Source organism: Oreochromis niloticus, linkage group LG9 (genome assembly GCF_001858045.2).
Source record: "Oreochromis niloticus isolate F11D_XX linkage group LG9, O_niloticus_UMD_NMBU, whole genome shotgun sequence".
NCBI lineage: Eukaryota > Metazoa > Chordata > Actinopteri > Cichliformes > Cichlidae > Oreochromis > Oreochromis niloticus.
In genome coordinates, this window is record NC_031974.2 from 9,551,665 (window position 1) to 9,572,771 (window position 21,107).

General features: G+C 43.7%; 1 protein-coding gene across 1 annotated transcript in view; it reads left to right on the forward strand.

Moving 5' to 3' along the window:
* drosha (drosha ribonuclease III) overlaps nucleotides 1–21,107 on the forward strand; it is a 129,769-nt gene that overhangs the window by 23,190 nt on the left and 85,472 nt on the right. Inside the window, 4 exon segments of the mRNA XM_019362997.2 lie at nucleotides 2,433–2,557; nucleotides 7,078–7,177; nucleotides 11,647–11,754; nucleotides 16,710–16,817. Of these exon segments, the coding sequence (XP_019218542.1) occupies nucleotides 2,433–2,557; nucleotides 7,078–7,177; nucleotides 11,647–11,754; nucleotides 16,710–16,817 (441 nt within the window).

A 21,107-nucleotide genomic window follows, 5' to 3' on the forward strand; every position in this document is an offset into this window, starting at 1 on the left:
TTCCAACAGGAAAGTTGTCATGCCCGGCGGCTGCGACTGGTCGGGAATGCGAGTTCAATCAGTGTAGCGCTAGCAGCTGTGCACGTGCTCGGTGGGTGACGGGCGTGAACTCACCTCAGGGTGTTTATTTCCCACTTCCAGGTTAAAGATAACATAACGACGGCTCTACCAGCAGCGGTACATCCAATCACGTTTAACCTTTAGCCATGGATAACTTGGCACTCTGGTTTAGTTAACATATGTGGCCGATCAGCTGAGCAGGCAAAACATATGAACTCATAATACTCTCTGTTTTTTAAACTTGGGCTTTCTTCAGGCTGTTCCTTCTGGATTTATTTCTTTATAATCTCCCACTGTGAGGCCTGGCAAGGGTCAATTTAGGCCTGCGACTTCGTTCCAAGGAGGAGAGGGAGGAAAGAAAAAATGAAGGCCTTATTATCCCAGATGTTTTGTAACAGCAGCCAAAACACACATTATGTCGGTTTATGAAATGCCTCCCACCTGCCCATCTCAGATTTATCTTTAAAAAAATTCCCTGATACGCACAATTTCAGGCCCCTGCTGTTATTAGTTTTCTCCAAAATGCTTTTCAAGGCATGGCGGTCGCATCTTTTTAGGAGCCATTTTAAATTTCATTATCTCGAAAACTACTTGCACTCGGTCATTCGAATGTTTTAGGGTAAATACCTGGTACTGTGGCTCTATGAATACGGACTCTCAGCAGTGTCAGGTTAACAGAGAATGATGGATGCTTTAAATTTGATCTCTGACAGCAAATTTAAAGGCCTGCAGAAACCACATTTTTGCAGGCAGGGGACTGATATTTGATTTACAGCTTCTCATAAACAAGGACCTAACATTTTTTTTTCTTTTAAAACAGTCCAAATCTGCTGAATGATTTTGCAGATATTAAGTGTATAATATGGGAGGAAAAAAGAAACTTCACTGTGATATTCCCCAGGAATGACACCGTGTGCCAGCGGCACCTGAACTTTTTTAGAAAGAGCAAGATTGTGTTAATGTTATGCTCAAAATTTGTGATGTTTCTCTCTCGCTTTCCCCAGTATGAATTTTTGAAATACTCTTATATGAGTGTAGCAGCCAATGAGCTGTAAGACCACATTCACAGAGCCATATAATCAGATATTTATCCTGAAAAACCGAAACGATCTAGCTTAAGTCGTCATGCATAATTACTTTAAGGAAGTGTATCTTTCCCCTGGACTTCTTTCAGATAAATCTGAGGTGGGAAGTTTCTATTAAATCCAAAATAAAGTAACAGCGCAGTAAAATGGAGTATGATAAAAGCAAAGTGTTCAGTGAAATAAAAGCAGCTTAAAAAATGCTTAAATAGAACAAAATGGCTCAATCAATTATAAAAAACGTAGAAGTAGGAAAGTTTACTAAATGCAGTGGAGAACAAGCACAGCAAATAGCAGATGGCAATAAAGTGGCTCATTATACACACAGTTTAAACTGCAGCAAACATTGCAATTAAGTTGGAAAAATACACTGCAACCAGGCATTTTTATCAATAGATTAATTAAACCAATCCAGCGGCATTCTCATTTCCGTCAGTCACATAATTGATAGCAAACACAAGTGTTTTCTTGCAGGTATTTAAGTGTAAACCATACTGCGCTCCGTAATCAATAAAAATGTCCTTTCAGGGCGAAGTGGTGTAGGTCGGCCCGTACGTACTCTGGCTCTGTGAAAAGCCCTCACCTGCTGCGTTACACCAAGGTCACATACTGCTCCGAGTGAAAGCATCCGATGCCAATCACGCGAGGCTCCCCTGACGCCATCACCTTTCAATCTGTTACGGTGCATTAAAGCATAGGTGGAGGAGCTGAGGACACTAAATGGCCTAAGATCCGTGAATTAGCATTTACAGTGTATTTGTTGGGATTGTAAACAGGGCAATCACGACGCCAATCAAACCTGATTATGTCGCTTTAACGGCACAATCAAAGTTGCCTGCCGACCTCTCGCTCTCTAATCAAAGTTTGCATGCAGGCGGCGACGGGCGGACGCGGCTAATGTCAAGGTGAGCGCAGGCCTCCAGCCATCTGCCATGCAGATCAGCGTGCCTTATGCCGCGGCCCCTTCCTCTGATCCCACCCCACGCCTGACAGGCTAACTGTGATTTGGGAGTCGGCCGAGGACATGTTGCCTGTCAATCTCCTCCCCGATAAGAGCGTCAGAAGTTAGCTCGCCATCCCCAGCATCGCTTTATCATTGTTGCGCTCACGCTACGAGCACAATCTGGGCTTCATCTCATTATGCTCCTGTGACAGATGACCCTTGTTGGGTGGATTATTTTTTATTTCATATGCTGGCAGCAGGTGACTGATTGATGGTTGCCCGGTAGCTATGTAAATATGTTTCTCCTCGCTGTGCTGACTTCTTTGTTTTTTCTCCCCCCCCTGCAGAAACCGAGCTCGGTGCGCATCGACCAACTGGACAGGGAGCAGTTCAACCCAGACGTCATCACTTTCCCCATCATCGTTCATTTTGGGATACGGCCCGCGCAGTTAAGCTACGCTGGAGACCCCCAGTAAGACCGCCGACATGCACAGATAAATATCTTCCCCCGCTGCTCACCGGCCCCCTCGTTCCCACCGCTCCTCGTTCGTTCAGTGCCGAGAGAAGAACCGGCGGCGTTGAACGTCAAGGAAAGACGAGAGCGGCGTATGTCGAAGAGGAGGGGCGCTAGCTGAAGGGGAGGAAGAGGAAGAGAAAACGAGCGGCGTGACATTTTTACATGCGTCGTCACGGGTCCCAGGTTTCCGCCGGGTGCCTCCGCGGCAGGAGCTGGCGCGGTTTATGTCTCGTGAATAGTAATGCAACATACACGCACCGGAGGGCTTGCAGTAGGGAATACTGTGCTGTGCCGCTGCATAATTAACAAAAGCAGTGTATTAGATCATGTGAGCGGCAGTCTCTGAGGTATTCAAAGAGATGCGACAACATCGCTAATCAAAAGTCGGCACACAACTCCTGCACTCTGATGCTAAATTTAAACCTGTGGCTTTCTTTTTTAACTCAAATGTCTGGTTTAAAGCTTAACAGTCAGGGGGAGGTGCGGGAGGAAAATGGTGGTGATGAAGATGCAAACAAGAGGATGATCATTAGGGAATCCATTTAGGCAGAACTAGTTTGCTTCTTCCCTCTGACTAATGTCCCCTCTCCCCTGCTGCCACGTTTTAGCAGTCTGTCCACTGAGCACTTTCATCCCCGTGCACCCTGCTGCCATGTCAAACTTCTCAAAGCGGCAGACAACGACAAATTTATGGATGGATTGGGACATCATTAGCCGATGCAGAAACGAGTAGTAAGAGACCAGCGGAAAGGATTTCCTACCACTGCTAATGATGCGTGTAGCGAGGGCAGGAGTCGGTGTTGATTGCGGCTGCAGCAATGCCACAGAGAGGGAGTCTTGGACACAGCAGCAGCATATATTAACTCGGGAGACTGAAGATGCTGTGTTGTCGTCTTCCCTCGTCGCCGACCGCTGGACACACGTGCGCTCGGGGGCTGCCACTCGAGCTTCCCCCAGCTCGACCAATGAGGCAGGAGTGATGGCGTGACAGAGGTCAGGAGATGTATAGAAAAGCAGGAGCTACACACACAGGGGGAGAAGGGGTAAAAAATATGCAGAAGGATGGAAGCGCAGAGGAGGCGAAACCCCTCTTTCAGAAAAGCCCTCAAACGTGCTGTCGGGTTTTCATGTCGGTCTCGCTGAATAACTACAACGCCGCCAGCGTGGCTCGAGTTTGAACCGAACGCCGTCACGTTCATGCCTCGCTGATGTATGGCTTCAGAGTGGCAGAGTCTCTTGTCACTCATGAGCCTGAAGCTGAGCGCATAATTTACATACCGAGCTGTGATTGGGCCATTTTCTCCTGACACTGACAGTGACACTCTACTGACACAGTGTTTCCATGCATCATTTTTCTTTTCCGTGCCTGTGTAGCTCACTGCAGTTACATTACACAGAACGCAAAAGCGGCTGTCTTTATTTTTAAATGGGTTTTTCGAACGTTTAAGGAGAATGGAAATAAAATGGTGCACAGTGTTTGATGAGGAAAGCAAAATGAAGTTGATTTGATGCTGTCAGGTCCTGTAATGCTGAAGGTTTCTCATTTTTCTCAGATGACTCGGAGTCAAGTCTTTGGTCTGAAAAGGCAAAGAGTGCAATGTAAAGAGTAAAGCAAGAGAAACTTGAAGAAATAAAGGAATTTGTACACTTTCTTTACAATAAATGACCTTTTTTAAACACAAATATATAAAACTTACATTTTCCCCCATCAAAAGTCTTCATATTTACAATGTTTAATGGATTCAAATTGTCTACTTTTATTATTTTTTAATCATAGAGGAGCTTCGTGCATTGAGAGCCTTGAGTTTGTTTCATGGCTTCATTAACTAGCTGGTCGCCACTTATTTTACAGAGTGGAGCATTTGAATCACCTGTTGCGATGAACCATTGATTTCAGTAAGATTCTTGATCTTTTCTTTTAAATGCAGCTTTCTTTTTGTTGGCACTCTGAGACTCTTCTGGTGTCTCATCTTTGGCTCTTTCTTGCTTTTCAAAGAAGCTCTTCAGCGACAGGGTTAGTTTGTAGACTTACTGATGCATGGAGGATAAAAATCGGACTGAGTTAAGTGCGGGCAGAACAGCACGAAAAGACAATCGGTTTAAAAGATAAGAAAAAGTTGAAATGTGATGCAGCATGTGAAAACCAGGCTAAAATAATTAATTGTTAAATTGTTTTCATGTTTCTGCAAATATTTTTGTTAATTTTTCTATGAATTTGGATTATTTTGGTTTAGCGCAGTCATTTATAGCAGGTTCTTTGGCTAAAGAAGGAAAAGTCACTAATGCCTGAATTATACTTCAGCAGGAAATCTACGTTACAACGTAATCGGAAACTGTTCTTGACTCTACGCCATAACCTGATGTGGAACTCCCGAAATATAAGAAATTATGACCAAACAGATAACATAAATAAAAACCTGCAGACCAGCCTGGATACCTGTGTAAATAATAATATGCTATAATCCTCACAGTAAGAGACAGAGTGTCATTCTCTATATGTTCGACAAGATCGAGCTCCATCCAAAGCATCAGTGTGAGAATCATAAAGCTGCTGCATCCAGCTGTAAGCTGTAGTCATGCTAGTTTCTCCATTTTCTCCATCACCACACACACGAACGTCAGCATGTGAAGTAATATAATAAACTTGACAACTGTTTAGTTATCATCTGTGCACCCCTAGCCAAGTGTCCCTCTAACTTCTACCCTATTCAAAGTCCTCCTCACTGAATAAAGCTTTGTCTCATCTCAGCCTTTCTGTCATGTCAAACTTCTTGAAAACAGTTAAAAAAAAACAAACAAACGTATGAATAAAAACTGTTGGTGTATCAGGTGTAAAATCCCTCCAAACTGCTGCTGCTTTGCTGCTAACTTCCTCCTACGATAGCGCTCCTACTGGCTGCTGCAGTCCTGCAAACAGAGAGGCAAACACAGTTAAATGGATCAGTTTGTGTTGATGGTTTATTGAGTAAGGATCAGACTAATATCTGATCAATGCGTCCCTATCGTTGTCTTATCTGCACCTTAAAGCGCTCTGGAGCGTTTTCACAATCCAGAAGAGACAGTCGTCCCTCTCTGAGCCTCTGTAAAAGGGGTGTGGACAGCTGCTCCACCACGCAGCACCCAGATAAAGAGACAGTGGTATTAGACCAATATTACAAGTATTGTATTCCATCATTGTAGTGGGTATATGAAAGAGCAATGTAAACATAAAAGTCACTTTTCACTGCTGCTTTGGAACACCTTTTGCACTGCACTTCCCAGATTTTTCCACACTGGATTTTGAAGCCAGAAAGCTGTGTTTGAATGCCAAAGCGCCATTACTGTAACAGATAGATGAAGCCAGCAGTGGTCTACATTTGAAAAGGGCTGGAGATGGGGGAGGAAGGGGAGGGGGCGGTTGAAGAGAAAGAAAGAGGCAGCATATGCTAATGAAAGCATGTGCAGGGAATGGCGAGAGCTGCGGCAGCGCTACCCTGAGAGCACACAGCAGATCTGTGGAAAGGTCATTGGAGCGGATTGGGGACGAGGGGGCCTCCCAGGCTGGATAGACTCTCTCTCTCCGTCTCGCTCTCCCTTTCTTCCTCTCCGTCTCTCGTCCGAGCGGGGCCGCTTCTGTGCGGAGGTGCTGGTGAGCTGATAATCGGGGCGGTAAAGCCGTCTCATTCCCTCGTCTCAGTCTCTAATGAAGTCCCCGCTATTAAAGCTCTATAATTCTTCTGTTCCACAGTATACCCCCCACCCCATCACCACCACCTCCCTGCTCATCCTCCACCCTTACTTCCTTCCTCCTCTCTCTCCCTCACTCCTTCTGTCATTTTATGCCACTCTCCCTGTCAGCGCGCCATCCTGTCCCCCAAGCCCCTCCATCCCACCAATCATAATTGAATAAGTCTGGGTAAATGAGGAGAAAGTCTCCTGAATGGGAGCAGAACGGTCACACTCGGCCCTTGGTGCATCAATCAGGGGGTCTGATTGAAAAGAGAGGGAGAGAGAAGGCGAGAGAGAGGGGGGGGAGGTGGCTAGTATCATGGCTACATGTCACCTTGCCGATAACTCCGTGCCTCTTTTCAGATGCAAATGAGAGCAAAGACAATAGAGTTTTATAGAAAATGAGAATGAGGTTGCGAGATAACTCGAGTCAGTGTCACGTCTGTTCCCTTTTTTTCTTTCGTTCTTTTTTACGACGTGAACTGAAAATCGTGAGTCTGTGTGTGTGTGTGTGTGTGTGTGTGTGTGTGTGTACTTCTGCCCACAGCTCAAACAGTGGACATCTGAAACACTGACTCTTCTGTGTCCACTGCCCCTCACACACAAGCAGCTGATGCAACAGTGGCTGCAGGCTGCTGTTAAATTATGTTTAATATCAGGCAAGCTGCAAATGAAATATTGATGTGTTGTTGCAAAGGGTGGAAACAGAGAGAGAAAGAGAGAGGCTGGACTTGTCAGCATGTCACCTCCTTATTTACCGTCCGCAGGTATCAGAAGCTGTGGAAGAGCTACGTGAAACTACGCCACCTGCTGGCCAACAGCCCCAAGGTCAGGCAGATCGACAAGCAGAAGATGACACAGAGAGAGGTGGGTGAAAGAAAACAAAACCGCCTTTGATATGTATTTCTTTGTTTCCTTTCTCACACTCATAATTTATCAGGAGAACGCGCTTTCAGTGGAAGCGCATGTCCTGGAGATATGAAAGGTGCTGCTGCAACACTGGAGCTCTTACTCTCTCTGCAGAAGTAAGAGATTCGCAGATATTAATTACAACAACAAAACTATTACCATTGCTATTATTCCTGCTGTGCGCACTGATTCAAAAGCTGCTTATCGGAAACTCCCCACCAGTACTCGGCGTTATTGCGGTAACAAGGATGCTATTTCACTCAACAAAAGTGACATGTTCAAAACTTACAAAGGCAGCAATATTTGATTCTTTTGTTCGTTTTTTTTTTGTTGTTGTTAAGAAAACGTAGCCACACTTTGTTGCATTTAATGCTTTTTCGCAGCAGAGGTAATTTTCTACACATTAATACCTGGAGTTTTTCAAATCATGTTATTTTTTTGTGTGTGAATATCAGACTTAAAGTGGTTGGTTTTACTTAAAGCGTAACTTTACCGCTGATTAAACAGTCCAATTGTCCAGCCAACGCGAGGATATTTAGTCATTTTTTTCTTGTTAAACTATTATTTCGGCCAATAACAACCTTTTTCTTTTTTACTGACAGTTTCTCTTATGTTGCTAAAGTTTTGCACTGTTGAACGATGGTGCACTGAAGAACGGAGCGACATTAAAACATTAAAAGATTTTTGGCGTATTACTACTTTTCTCACTCTTCGCACCTTCTCTTCCACTTTATCTGTTTTAACTCCGTTCTCTTTATTTTGACGACTCACATTTGTTTTATTTAATTCAGTCAGGTGACCAGATCACCTGGGCTCTAGCATGCCTTCTGTGCATACAGACCATTAAAGCGTCCCATCCTAATGCACTTCCTGTGTTCTGGGCTAAAATTCAACTTTTCTGCAGTCTGAGTCTCACGAGTCGAGGTATTATCGGTGCACCTGAATATTGTTTTATGACAGATGTGAAAAATGCGACGCCACCCTTTAATGCATAATTTAGTTGATTTTTACTGCTCAAAATAAAACGCCTGTAACTGCGCTCTCGAGTTGACTGTGAAGGTCAAACCTCCACCTGGGAGCAGGAGTGGAAAAGGTTTAGGTTTAGTGAAGTAATAACCGTGTAGCCACGGGGATTCACGGGGTGGCAGTGCTGTATGTGTGTTTGTGTAGGTGTGTGTGTGGCCTGGGCAAGCCAAGAACAAGCACCTTGCCGCACTGCATCCTTCCCACAACTTCTCTACAGCAGACACAGCTTCTCCTCTCTCTAATTCTTTGAGTGTGCTGCGGATCCAGCCTCCTCCTTTGGACTGTTTGATACACTCTGGACCAATAATGAGCGAGAACTCGGAGCTCAATTAGCTCGTTTCCCAGGTAGCTCGGCAAAGCTCCCCGGCTAACAGGCCCTGACAGTCCCACTGTCAACCTGCACTGGAGCAATTAGTGAACCCAAACACTGGATCCATCATGCTCCTCCAGCAGCATTAGCCATGTCAGTGTCTCCTCACTGCAGTGGCAGTGTGGCACCGCTATTTACTTAATGCCCGAGGGAACACTGAAGCTTCCTCTGTAAATGGTCTTTCACTGACAGACTAAATGTCTGCTCATCTGATAGGCATTTTAAGAAGCACACTGTCAGAGGTGTTCGCAGCAGTGTTGTGCGCCTCAGACGGGCCCTTTGATACTTCCGCACTCCCTCTGAAGTCCGCAGAGCTCCGGGGAGAGCAGAGGTGTGGCAAAAACTGGCCTTCACACCCAGGCTTACGCCTCTGCGCCCCCTCTGCATCTCATGCTGAGAGCACAGAGAGGGGTGTGTGTGCGTGTGTGTGTGTGTAGATGATTTGGCATTGACAGACATGCAGGCTGACTGTGTTGCCCAGATGGACTTTGTGGCATCCCCTTAGCCAAACCACTGACTGGTCCTCAAAACCATTCACACAACAATGCTGTCATATTTTTTGCAGTGATTATTTGCAATATAAATAAAGTTTTTGGTTAAAATTCTTCCCAACATAGAGCGAGTAGGTGAAGTGTGTTATAAGATGTTATTTGTCTCTGTATTAGAAATGAAAGAAAATGAAATACAGAACTGTGCTACTTTATTATCTCATATCTCTAATTTGAATAAGTATTCAGCCCCGAGTCAGTGCTTTGACAGTGGATTCAGCTTCGAGTCTTCTCTATCAGCTCGGCGTATGTGGATTTGGGGATTTGCTCCGATTCTTCTTTTGCAGCATCTTCGCAAAGCTATCTTAAACTCATTCCACAGATTTTTCTGTTGGTTTCGAGTCTGAGCTTCAGCTCGGCCACACAAGAACTTAACGCTCTCTTTCCTCAGTACGTTCCAGCACCGACAGGGATGTGCTCTTAAGGATCTCTCTACCCAGTTTTCAGACTGCGGCTCTCTTTACTTTATTGTTTTGGTTCTCTAAATGGACCTGCTATGTTTTTGCCTTATTTTCTGTCCTATATATGTGTGTGTGTGTGTATATATATATATATATATATATATATATATATATATATATATATATATATATATATATATATATATATATAGCTACATTGGTGGATGCTAAAATTAAACATGACTAAGGTTTCAAATAAAGAGGTCAGTGTATGTCAAAGTAATCCCTGTGAGCCAGAAGCTCAAGCATCAGACTGCTCTAAACACACAGTTTCAGATAGTAAATCACCCTTTAGATTATATCTTGTTTGGATTATTTGGATTATGGGTTAAGTACACTGAACCTCTGTAGAAACAGAGATTTTACCCAGAAGAACAGGCACCAATCATCGAACGTAATATTAGGTTAGACCGCAAAATTCAGCCTGTGATGGTGGCACATCAGCTGATCTCATTGCCGTAGCATTATGTCGTCTCTGCAAGCCAGCTTGCAACCCACCCTTGGCCTTTGCTACTGCTGGTCGTGTTATTTTTGACTCAGTAGTATCTGTTGTGCTCTGTTCTGTATTGGGAAGTCTTGCTGCTTCCCTCCCCTCATCTGGCTTCTTGCTCCACATACCCACATGTGGAACACAACAAGAACATAAACATGTAGTAATTACTGTAGTGGTCTGGACTTTGGCTGAAGAAGGTAGCACAGCAAAGTTTAATAAAGAATCACTGGTATTCATATCTGCATTTCCTCCACATCTTATGGAAATTAGGGCATCAGCTCTAGCAAATCATATGCTGGATGACCTAAAATTGCAAAGGCTTTAATCTTCCTGCTTTGTTCTGGAAACAATATGGTAGGAATAAGCAACAGGGCCCTAAATGAACCAGCAAAAGCTGAAGTAAATGGTGCACACATGCCACGGATGTGCACTTGCCTTCCACAGTCATTGAATTTCAGACAGTGTCTTTGGTGTTTGACCTCAGCCTGCTCCAAAAACACAAACACTCTTCACAGCAGAAGAGTATGATGATAAAAGTCAAATGTGCCATGACTCGTCTCTTTGACCAGCAGAAAGTTATGTCTCATCTCCTTCCCACACTGGTTAATTATTTACTTTTTGTGCTTCTCGTTCATTCCCTGACCTGGTAGAGCCCTGCAAAAATGAAGTATTTACATATCATTCGCACTTCTCTGTGATTACTGCTTTCCATATACAGTGGTTGGCTGTCCATGGAAAGTGTGTGTGTCTGTTTGTGTGTGTGTGTGTGTGTGGTTGCACATGCACGCGTGCGCGTGGGCGACGGTGTTCACTTTGATGCACAGTTCAAAGTAGGATGGCATTATTTATTCATGCCTTTGTTGTTCTTATTTCCTCTGCGAGTCGAAAATTCCTGGCGTTCCATTTTAGGCAGATCACGGCTAACTCAGACAGAGTCGATAGCGTCTCCGCTGAATGAAACACATGCATGCGCACGCACATTTAGGAGGTGCTGTCTGTCAATACATCTTCCATCTTGGTTGTTATTTGTAGGACCCTCTTATCTCAGACTCAAACTCGCCTTTTCCTCTGCTGAATCTGCTGTAGGGCTGACGTGTTTGTCTGTTTGTGTGTCTGTAATGATTCCTGGTGTTGCTGATGGAGGTACCTCTAGGCTCTGGTGTGGTGGGCCTAATGGGCAGGCAGGTGCCTCAGCTCTTGGTTGCAGCGACTGAAGCCTCATCATCAGCTTTCTTACACCCAGGAGCACCACAACCACCACTCCCCACAGCCATGCTGACCTATGGCAGCGCCTCAATTAGCTACAACCAGCAAAGCTGTCACTTCTCCTCTTGCTGCTGTCTGCTGCTATACTATATGTGTATCCTGCCATGGAGGTTTCAGATTATTGCATGTGCTAGCCTATCTGTTGGAAAAGCAAGAGTCAAAGAAAGGAGGGAGCGAGGGTGGGGTGAGGTTTTGAGGATAGGAGCTGTCCCCGTAGGCTGTGCTCCAGTGGATCAATAATTGACTGGCTGGTTGTTTGGCAGGAAGCTCTTCAGAAGATCCGTCAGAAGAACACGATGCGCCGAGAGGTGACAGTGGAGCTCAGCAGTCAGGGCTTCTGGAAGACTGGCATCCGCTCCGACGTCTGTCAGGTAACGCCACTCAACTGTATGCATGCACATACAGCACCGATTCCATGGATCAAACACATGAATGTACACATTGTTTCACAGTTACATAACAATGAAGCATAACGCCCTGGTGGTTTTAAAAGTAAAGCGATTCAAAACATCCTTTAATGCACTCCAGGGAGAGAAACAAGTATGAACCATCTTTTAAAACAAACTCTTATATGTATTTTTTTTTTTAACAAGACATAATAAAATACTAAATAAAGATTATTTCAATTACAGACTATTTATTTTTTTAAAATTCTATAGTAAAGAGAAAAAAAAACATTTTCCTTAAATTCCAAAAGCAAAAAATCCTCACTTTCAGGAAGCTGAAAGCACAGATTGAGGAGCGTTTTTGTTCAAGAATGAAAGAATCAACTGGTATTTATACAGTGCTTTTCTCAAGCATTGAAATCCCTTTTACTCGAAGCCACAATCACCCATACAGTGCTTTATTCTGTGCCTTTAAACACTTTGTACCTATCAAATATAAATGCACACTCACACACTGATGGATGCATTGGGGTCCATTTGAGATTTGGTTTGTTGCCCAAGGATCTGCAGACTGGTGGAACCAGGAATCAAACCACAGCTACTTATAACATGTGTTGCTGACTGACACGGAAAAGCAAGGCAGCTAAATCCTACCCATTATTGTCAAATTAAATAGACAATAATGCTTTAGTATTCTTGGAGTTTTGACTGTACTATAGACAGCTTTAACAGCAGGGAGGACGGGTTTATAGGCAAAAACCTATTAATGACCACACTTAGAGCTAGAAGAGAAGGAGAACTGCGAAGTTATCAGTTAATACTGTTGGTTAGCAAGGTGCATTCACAGACTGTACGGATACAGCTACTGGCACTAGCTCCAGTTAATATGCAAAGGAAATACTCAACATTTATCCATCAAAACTGGTGTGCATCTTTCTTGGATGGTTTCTTAGTGCAACTAACCAAACACTAAGTCATATGATCTGTCAAATAATCGGATTAACATGATCAGAAATGGCAAATAGGTCTGTGACGCTAAATGGTACAGGTTAGAGTGGACCCAAATCATTTTTTGTAGCAGACACTTGTTTTATGCCTGCTGTAAAGGCGGAGTATTTTAAGGTGGGAGTCTACTTTGCATTGTTTTCGTCTCTATGTACTGTTTTCCTCTGTAATTAGATGGTTTTTAGTGCCACCTTTAGCTACAGATTGAGCTCTATGAAGTTTGTCTAAATCTTGTCTACGTTATATCTGTTAACAATGTAAGTACAATAGTTTCAGGGTACAAAGTGAAATGCTTGCTTTGTATGCTTGTAGCAGGTGGCTGCCCCTCCCTGAGTTTAGTTGAACACGAGGTCTCTTCCTGTTAAAAGGGAGTTCTTCCTTCTCACTGTCACCAACTCCTTGTTATTTACCCTGCAACGTGAAGCCACTTAAAGCAGCTGCTGTTGTGAATTGCCTGTATTTAAATAAAACTGAATTTGTATTTAAAACCAAAAAATATATATATATAGTTGCTAGAAGGTGGAGACATGCACATATTGCAGTGGCTCCACTCAGACGGACACGTCCACTGCACAGCCACAGCCCGACACTCGGCTTCTCTTCTTTCCACACATTGCGTCACTTCTCCATTCAAGTGTCAAAATCTGTGTAGGCAAAGCGTACTCCCACAGAGCCGCAGCGGTAGCCATACCTTTCATTAAGTAACAACTCCGACTGGACAGCTTATTTATATGCCACTTGACTGTCACTCAGCATTTCATGCACTTTTAGCAGCAAAAAAATATATTTAGGATGGATTCTTATTTTATCTTAACAGTAGCTCATTTTCTAGGAAGTGGAGCAGCGTGTTCAACTTGCACTTCGATGTGTGCACGCGATTTCGAACGGGCAGGACTAATGAGACTTGAACCATAACCCTGAATGTGTAAGCAGCGCACTGTGCCCACTGAAACAGAGCGCTTCGTGTGCTCATGCACTACATTGATAGTCAGTGTAATGATATAGCTAAGTCTGTTTTAGTACATTTTTTATTTATCGTCTATTCTAGGATCTTTTTTGTCTTAAACTTCTTACTGAAAAGATAATTGGCATCAGCGTAGCACGAATTATTCTCTCGGCACACCCACTATCAATGTAGTGCAGTGAAGGTATCCTACAGCTGATGCTGCTGCTCACATTTGGAGAGGAATGACAGAATGTTCTAGCCGTGCAAGCCAGACCTCTCTTACAGCAAGGTCTAGCAAAGAAGAATCCGATCCATAATTGCTGTCCAATTATATTTGCTTCAAGCCGTACCGCTACGACTAATTGCTTCATGAATAATTTCAGTCCGAACTGCAGCGGTACAGTCTACACAACATGTGACACAGACAATAGATAGCTGCAAAACTGACCCATAGTTTCTCGATTTTAAAAGCAGTTTCGTTTTTTTTTTTCCGGAGCAAAATCAACCCCCTTGTTACAAACATCGTTCGGCAACACCAAGGTTGTTTCACTTGAAAGGCTCTGTCAAGGACCGGGCTGCACATCGGGGGCAGAGATGGGACTTATTTATTCATCACAATTTTATTTTATGTTCATATTTTTTTTATTCACTGCCTTTTCTTTCTCTCTCTCTTGTTTTCTTTTCTTTTTGGCTCCCTGATCACATTTATGTTCAGGCCGTCAGACAGTCAAAAACATTTCAAAGGGAAGTCTGTTTTTCTTTTTCTACAGTGGAGAAAATAAGTGTGGGCGGGTCTTTGTTTTCTGCAGCAATTACTTAGTATATATATATTAATCCACCTACTTATAAATTATATAACTAAGGCCAAGCATGGAGAAATACAACTGTATCAGCTGTGTTAGGGGTAGGTAATAAAGCTCGCCTGCAAAGGTGAATTTCTGCAGTAGTTTACATTGCACAATATATACAGCCTAATAAAATCTGTGGAAGCACTGTAAACCAGAGGCCTTACACTCACATCACACATGGCTCAATGTGCATCAAAATAAATGAGCCTATCAACGAAAAGAAACAGGAAGCATAGGTGGTTAGACAGCGGTTAGCGCTGTCGCCTCACAGCAGTCCTGGTTCAAATGCCGGCTGCAGTGTTCTCGCTGTACATGCCAAGACACGCTGTTCAGATCAGTTGATGATTCTCACTGTATTCTCTCTGCTTTCTGCCTCACTGGCCAAGTTGCTGTTAATTTAACAAAATAGTTATTTAATGATTAATTAAGTAGCTCTACCGGCTGTGGTTCAGGAGGTAGAGGGGGTCATCTGCTAATCAGAAGGCTGGTTGGTTACTCAGCTCCTCAAGACCACATGTTGAAGCGTCCTTGGGCAAGACAGTAAACTCAAATTGCTTGTGATGCATCCACCAGAGAAAAGCCAAAATGTACTGGGTTTGAATTTAGCCCTTAAGTGGGCGCTCTGGCTTCCTCACACAGTCCAAATGCATTCATGATGGGGTTGTTGACTCTATCTCTGTGTTAATCCCGTGATGGCGACTCTTCCAGGGTCTACCTAGGCTCGTGCCCTGTGAAAGCTGGGTTAGTCTCCACCCAACCAGCTCCAGCTCTGCCATCTTGCACTGTAGCTTCTGATGGTAGTCTTTCAGATCTGCAGTTCTCCACCTGCTGTAGGTTCTGGTTGGATTGAGCAAACAGCAGATCACCAAAGCAAGAACACACAAGCTGGAAAAGAGCATGTCTAGCATGGAGTTATCCTTTAGTAAATCGATAATGGGTGGTATAAATCTCTCCAACGCATAATTATATAATTTTTTTATCGCTAAAATGAGGTGCCAAATATGCTTGGGTGGCAGTTAATAAACCTGACTGGCTTCCCAGAGTAAAGCCTTGGTGTGGAGTCGTGCTTGTAATACTTAAATCAAAGTAAAAGTGAATTCAGGCTGCTGGGCTGGTTGGAAGGTGTCCAAAATACCCAAACGTCACCCGTGACAGTAAATTAGGAATTTCTCACCTTTTAATTAGTGGCGTATCAACTCTCTAACAAGCCCCCACCCTGCCTTTGTGAACACAGAGACATACTCAGTCACTCAGGCAGTCGTAAGAACAGGTCAGGAGCAGCAGACATGACCGGGCCCCGGCTTTGTTTAATTGGCTGCTTAACAAGGCCCGGGGACTGTGTCACCACGGCCCCTGTGATGGCCCCAGGGCTACGTGGCAGCACCGCTTGTAGCCGCCGGGCCTCGGGCTCACCCTCCCCAGTAGCACTAATTAAAACATGCACGGCTCCTTCCTCTCTCATGTGGTGGCACGGGGTTAATGTGTGTACACCAGCCTTTGTTACAGTTTCTCAGTCACTCCAAGGGGAAGACTTGATAAACCTCGGCTAATGATTCCGCAGATTGGCTCTGCAGACTGCCGAGCTCAGTATCCGACCACCGACTGTTTCGCTTTAACTCCCACTTTTCTTGTCACATTCCCCTCACTCGCAGCTCATCCTCCAACCCCGCCCTGCCCTTGACTTTTCTTTTACTTTGTTGCACTCAAACTTTTTTCTTTTCATATGTGAGGGTCAGCGGGGGCTGTCAGTGTTTGTTCCAATGTAAGTGTGTCAACATGTCAGAATGGGCTTCGATTTTGACTGTCCTGTCCAAATGTGAATTTCCCCCATCTCTGTCATTCCCTCTCGCTCTGCAGCAATTGGGTTTTTGATTATTTCATCTCTCTGTTGCAGAGCACCACTTAATAAATAATGACTGGCTGATTGATTTCTCCCTCCCTGTTCCCTCCATCAACCCTCTCCCATTCTTTTGCCCAATCTCTTCATCACACTTGCTCTCAAAACACGCCTTCACTCTTCTTTCATATACGCCATGATCCTTGTTCTCTGCCTCTTCCTGTTACTTGAGATTTTCTATTTTTTTCTTCCTCTCCTGTCTTCCTTTCTTACCCTGCTTGTCAATTCTCTCTGTCCTCCACAGCACGCCATGATGCTCCCCGTTCTCACCCATCATATCCGCTACCACCAGTGTCTCATGCATCTGGATAAGCTCATCGCCTATGTCTTCAAGGAGCGCTGCCTCCTTCAGGTAAGAATCTGTCATGACGGTTTGATGTGACTGTGAAGGCCTGTCCCAAGCTTACTTAAAGGCTGGCATAGATGATAACTAACAAGATAGATAACATTAGGCGAATCCGTGCAGTGCTTTCAGGCAGTGCACAGTGTACAGGTTAGATAGGCCGATAAAAAAGTAAACATTCTGTGCAGGAGCTTGTTATGCACAGAGATCCAGGGAGGCAGCGTTTCCCCTCATTACTGTGCCCAATCCACCTCTGCAGGGATAGTTCAGGTGGAAACAGGGGCTCAGGAGTCAGCTAAGGTAACACACACACTGGCCTGAGTCATATCTCTGCAGTGAGCAGCCCAGGTCTGCTGTGAGTTGCAGTGACAGTAGTCAGGACAACGACAGCCTCCTCCGTAATGCCAGCTCTCCCCTGTCAGGTCCACAGCCTCAAGCTGTGTGCTCTCAGAGTGAGCTCCACGGCTGCCTCCAGCAATATTGAAGAGCTGTCATAACCTGATACATTAGAAATCAATGTGTTGTAGCCTATACATAGTTAAAAAGGGGAAGGATGCATTAAGATTCGCTCAGGGCTCTGTGCGTCTGTGTGCCAGACTGCTCAGTGGTCTGAGAGCATTTGTGTGTGGTTTTTGCACATATCGATCAATGATTGGCCTTTTTGTCGTTTGCATAATGACGACCTGTCATTACGAGCGCTAAAAAGGAAACACTGGCTCGCAAGGCCAGCCGGTAGCTGACAAGCTGCGGCCTCTTTCATCGTGAAGATGTCCATTTGAGCTTCAATGGTTAGTCTCTCAGGGGAGATGTTAATTGATCTGTCCCTCCCCCTTTCTCCTTCAACTCCTTCATCTCCCGTAGAAGACGCACAGATAGAAAGAAAAACAATCATTTATACATAACAGCTCACAGGCAGCGCACACTACAGGCTTCTGCAGCGCCTGTTGCCTGTCTGCATTGCAATTCTTGCCATTGAGGTGGTAATACCGTGGCATTGCTGTGTATCTGTGTGTGGACAAAGCCAGGGCTGTCAGTAGTTCACCACTACTGGGACTGAAATGACCCAAGTAGGGAGCCATCATTGCTGGGCTTACAACACTTTCCTCATCTACAGCACACACACAGCAGCGCCTAATGTCCCACAGCACTCACACACACTCTGCGCCCAGATAGATTCAGACAGAACGGCTGCAGGAGTGCAGCGGTGCCTGCTCAAACAGCCCCGCTCCGAGTCAGAGCGGGTTTCAGATCCGCCGTCACTTCTCATTTGCCTCCACTCGGATGGGATGATCACATTTAATGAGATAAATGTTTTCCTGTGACAGTCCGCTCATTTAACATGAGCAGAATCAGCTCCCACCCTTTGATTGCATTACAAATGAATTGTACTTTGATAGAAGGTTTGTGTGCTTTGAATATAATTTATCTTTAGTTGTGTGAACGCATAGGTATAAAAGTTTTGGCACAGTGGCTACCATATTGTTTGTTTCAAGGAGAATGGAACAAACACTGACACACAAGGAAGTGAATTGGTCAAATCCATTGCAAGTTGTTGTTTTTTTTTGAGGGACAGCTTTTTATTTGACATATTTTTTGTCATTAGGTTTAGCTAATTTGACAATATCTCATTAAATCATTACCTTGCACAGTAGAGCGACCTCCTCCTTTTCTGCCATGTTAAGCTTATAGACGGTATAACAGATGGACACAGCCGGGGCACTGTGTGAGCATGAAGCCTTGAGTTGAGCATTTTTTGCCGTTGTCGTCTTGTTTTTTTGTTTTTTTTTAAACCACGTGATGAGCAAAAGAGTAGATCTGGCTATGAAACTGCACTCAGTCAGCATACTCTGGATAATCCTCCTTTATGACTATAATAATGACCATAATTTACTCTGTGGTTTTAATATTATCATCAATATAACCAGAGACTAGTCACTGGGATCAAAAAACCATCAGGTAAGTTTTTACTGAGGTCACAGAGCAAAGGAGCCGAGTGCCGTTTTCTCATAAACTTCTGTACAACCTGAAAAATTTTCATCCCCTGGGGGCCATGAAAAAAAAAAAGCAGGTTTAAGGCGTTTCTTCTGCATTGGCTTCACTTTTCAGACCCAGAAGCCACAGTCCATCCATGTTTAACACTGTCTGTGATTCAGCTGCAGTGGAGGGTGTACACAGACTGCCAGAGCTTCTCCTCAGTACGACTAACAAAATGTTGTGGATTGTTTGGTCAGTCTTGCGTAATGCACGCCAAAGCACCAGTTTTGCTTGTTGCTTGATTTGACCCTGAATTACAACAAGAGCAATGACAAATAAGTAATTACTTACAGAAGCTGAGTTGTTCATTTATAAATATATATATGAAATATTTTACAAAGTAAGTACTTTTACAAGTGATTTAGATGATTGTATTACAGATCTTAAAATATATAGTAGCATTCACTAATAAACAAACAAAGAAACGATTTAATTATTGTAGAAGAATAACTTTTGCAAGATCTTGCAAAATAGGCCGCATCCTTCGGAGGCCGCCAGCTCGAAGCTGACCGGGAGGTCGAGGCACGATGTGCCGGGAGTGCGGTTCTAGTGGGCCTCGACCTCCCGGTCGTCTCCGAAAACGTTTGAGCACTTTTGCAAATATGTGATGTCTTGATAAACCGAGCAGATATTTGAACTCTACACAGCTACATTCAGGCCTGAAAATATGTTAAAAGTTTATTTTGTGACCCAGAGAGAGTAATATTAAAACTAAGCAGCTGCCGCCATTGTTGGAAACTAGAATTGGCTGGGCCGCGCTATGAATTCTGGGATAGGTTGGGCCACGAAGGATACCCCAACTCAGCCTTCAAATGCGACCCTTTATTTTTTTTTCTCCAATGTCCCCTGCGGGGCTCCATAGTTAGATGCCCTAAAAAAGATACTGAAAAAACATGTTGCCTGGAAACATATTGAGCAGCTCATTGTCTACATTTTAAAAATGACCTCACACAACTAAAACAGAATAAGAAACACGTTTTAATAGATTTATTAATGTTAAAGTTTATCAAACCATCCTAATCTGCCTGCACTTTAGCCCCTCAGCTCTGCTTCTCAGGCATTAAAACCCTCAGATTTGGCTGCTTTGCTCAGGATTTCACTCTGTATTTGCTCGGATTGGTTCTCCACACTCTAAGCACTCTGTTCAGTTCAGCCACGGTTCCTCCACTGCTCTGCACAGCCAGCAACCCGCCCAGTTCGCCACACTTTTCCCTCCTCTGATCCAGGCCAACATGCCATCAGCCCTGCAGTTATTATTTATCTTTTACCTACCTACAGTGCCCTATATATTTATTTATCAATCACAGCTATCTAGCTGTGTCTCATGTTACAGCAGGCGTCATATTAAAATCTGTGTTGCTACTCAATGCTACATCTGTTGTTTTACAACAGTTTCTGTGGCGTCAGGATGACGTCCTCACTGGTTCTAGGTATAAGTAGTCATGAATTCTTTATTTTTTATCCCCCACATCACATATTATTTTTTTTTAAACTTAAATTAAACAACTTACTTTAGAGAAAGTTGTGAAATACGAGATGATGCGGTTACATGATTTTTAAAAAAGCCAAGGGATCAAACTGACCCCCTGAGCAGTTCTAATGTTAACCGACGCTACCACACATTGGAGGTGATAATTTAAAAGCATCTGTTCATCCTCACCTGTTTGTTCACGTAGAGGTGCAAGGTGTCCTTCACCTGACTGCTTCATTCTGGTCTATCAGCTTGGTTTGTGGCATTAAACAAAAATAATCTCAAACTGGGGATTTTGTATTCTTTTTGCGCACTGTATATGGATCAACAAATGTATCGCCACTTCCTAGTTTTTGGGCTGATAGTGGCTGATTATTATTATTAATTTAGTTATTTTTGTTTGATGTGCATTTCATCTCATTAATTTTACATACTACTTCAGTCCTTGAGTCAGCCTGACATGTAGAATTATACCAACTTAACACACTTCATTAGGCTCATTTCTATGCATAGCACCAGCATGGGAAGAAAACCCTGGAATAATACTATAAATATTAATTAAATTAAACACTTCAAATCCCAAACAAAAACAGAAGTGCTTCATGAAAATATAGACTAGACTGACTCACAGGTCATCATATATACTTGCCTACACTTTTTAAATCCTCACGTTTCACACGCACACAAATGGACTCACGTTGAAGGCTATAGTGAGTATTTCTCCAGTGAGGAGCCAGACTTCAGTGGTCTGTCTGGGTTTGGAGCAGTTGAATCTGTATTTCTGAATGGCTTTT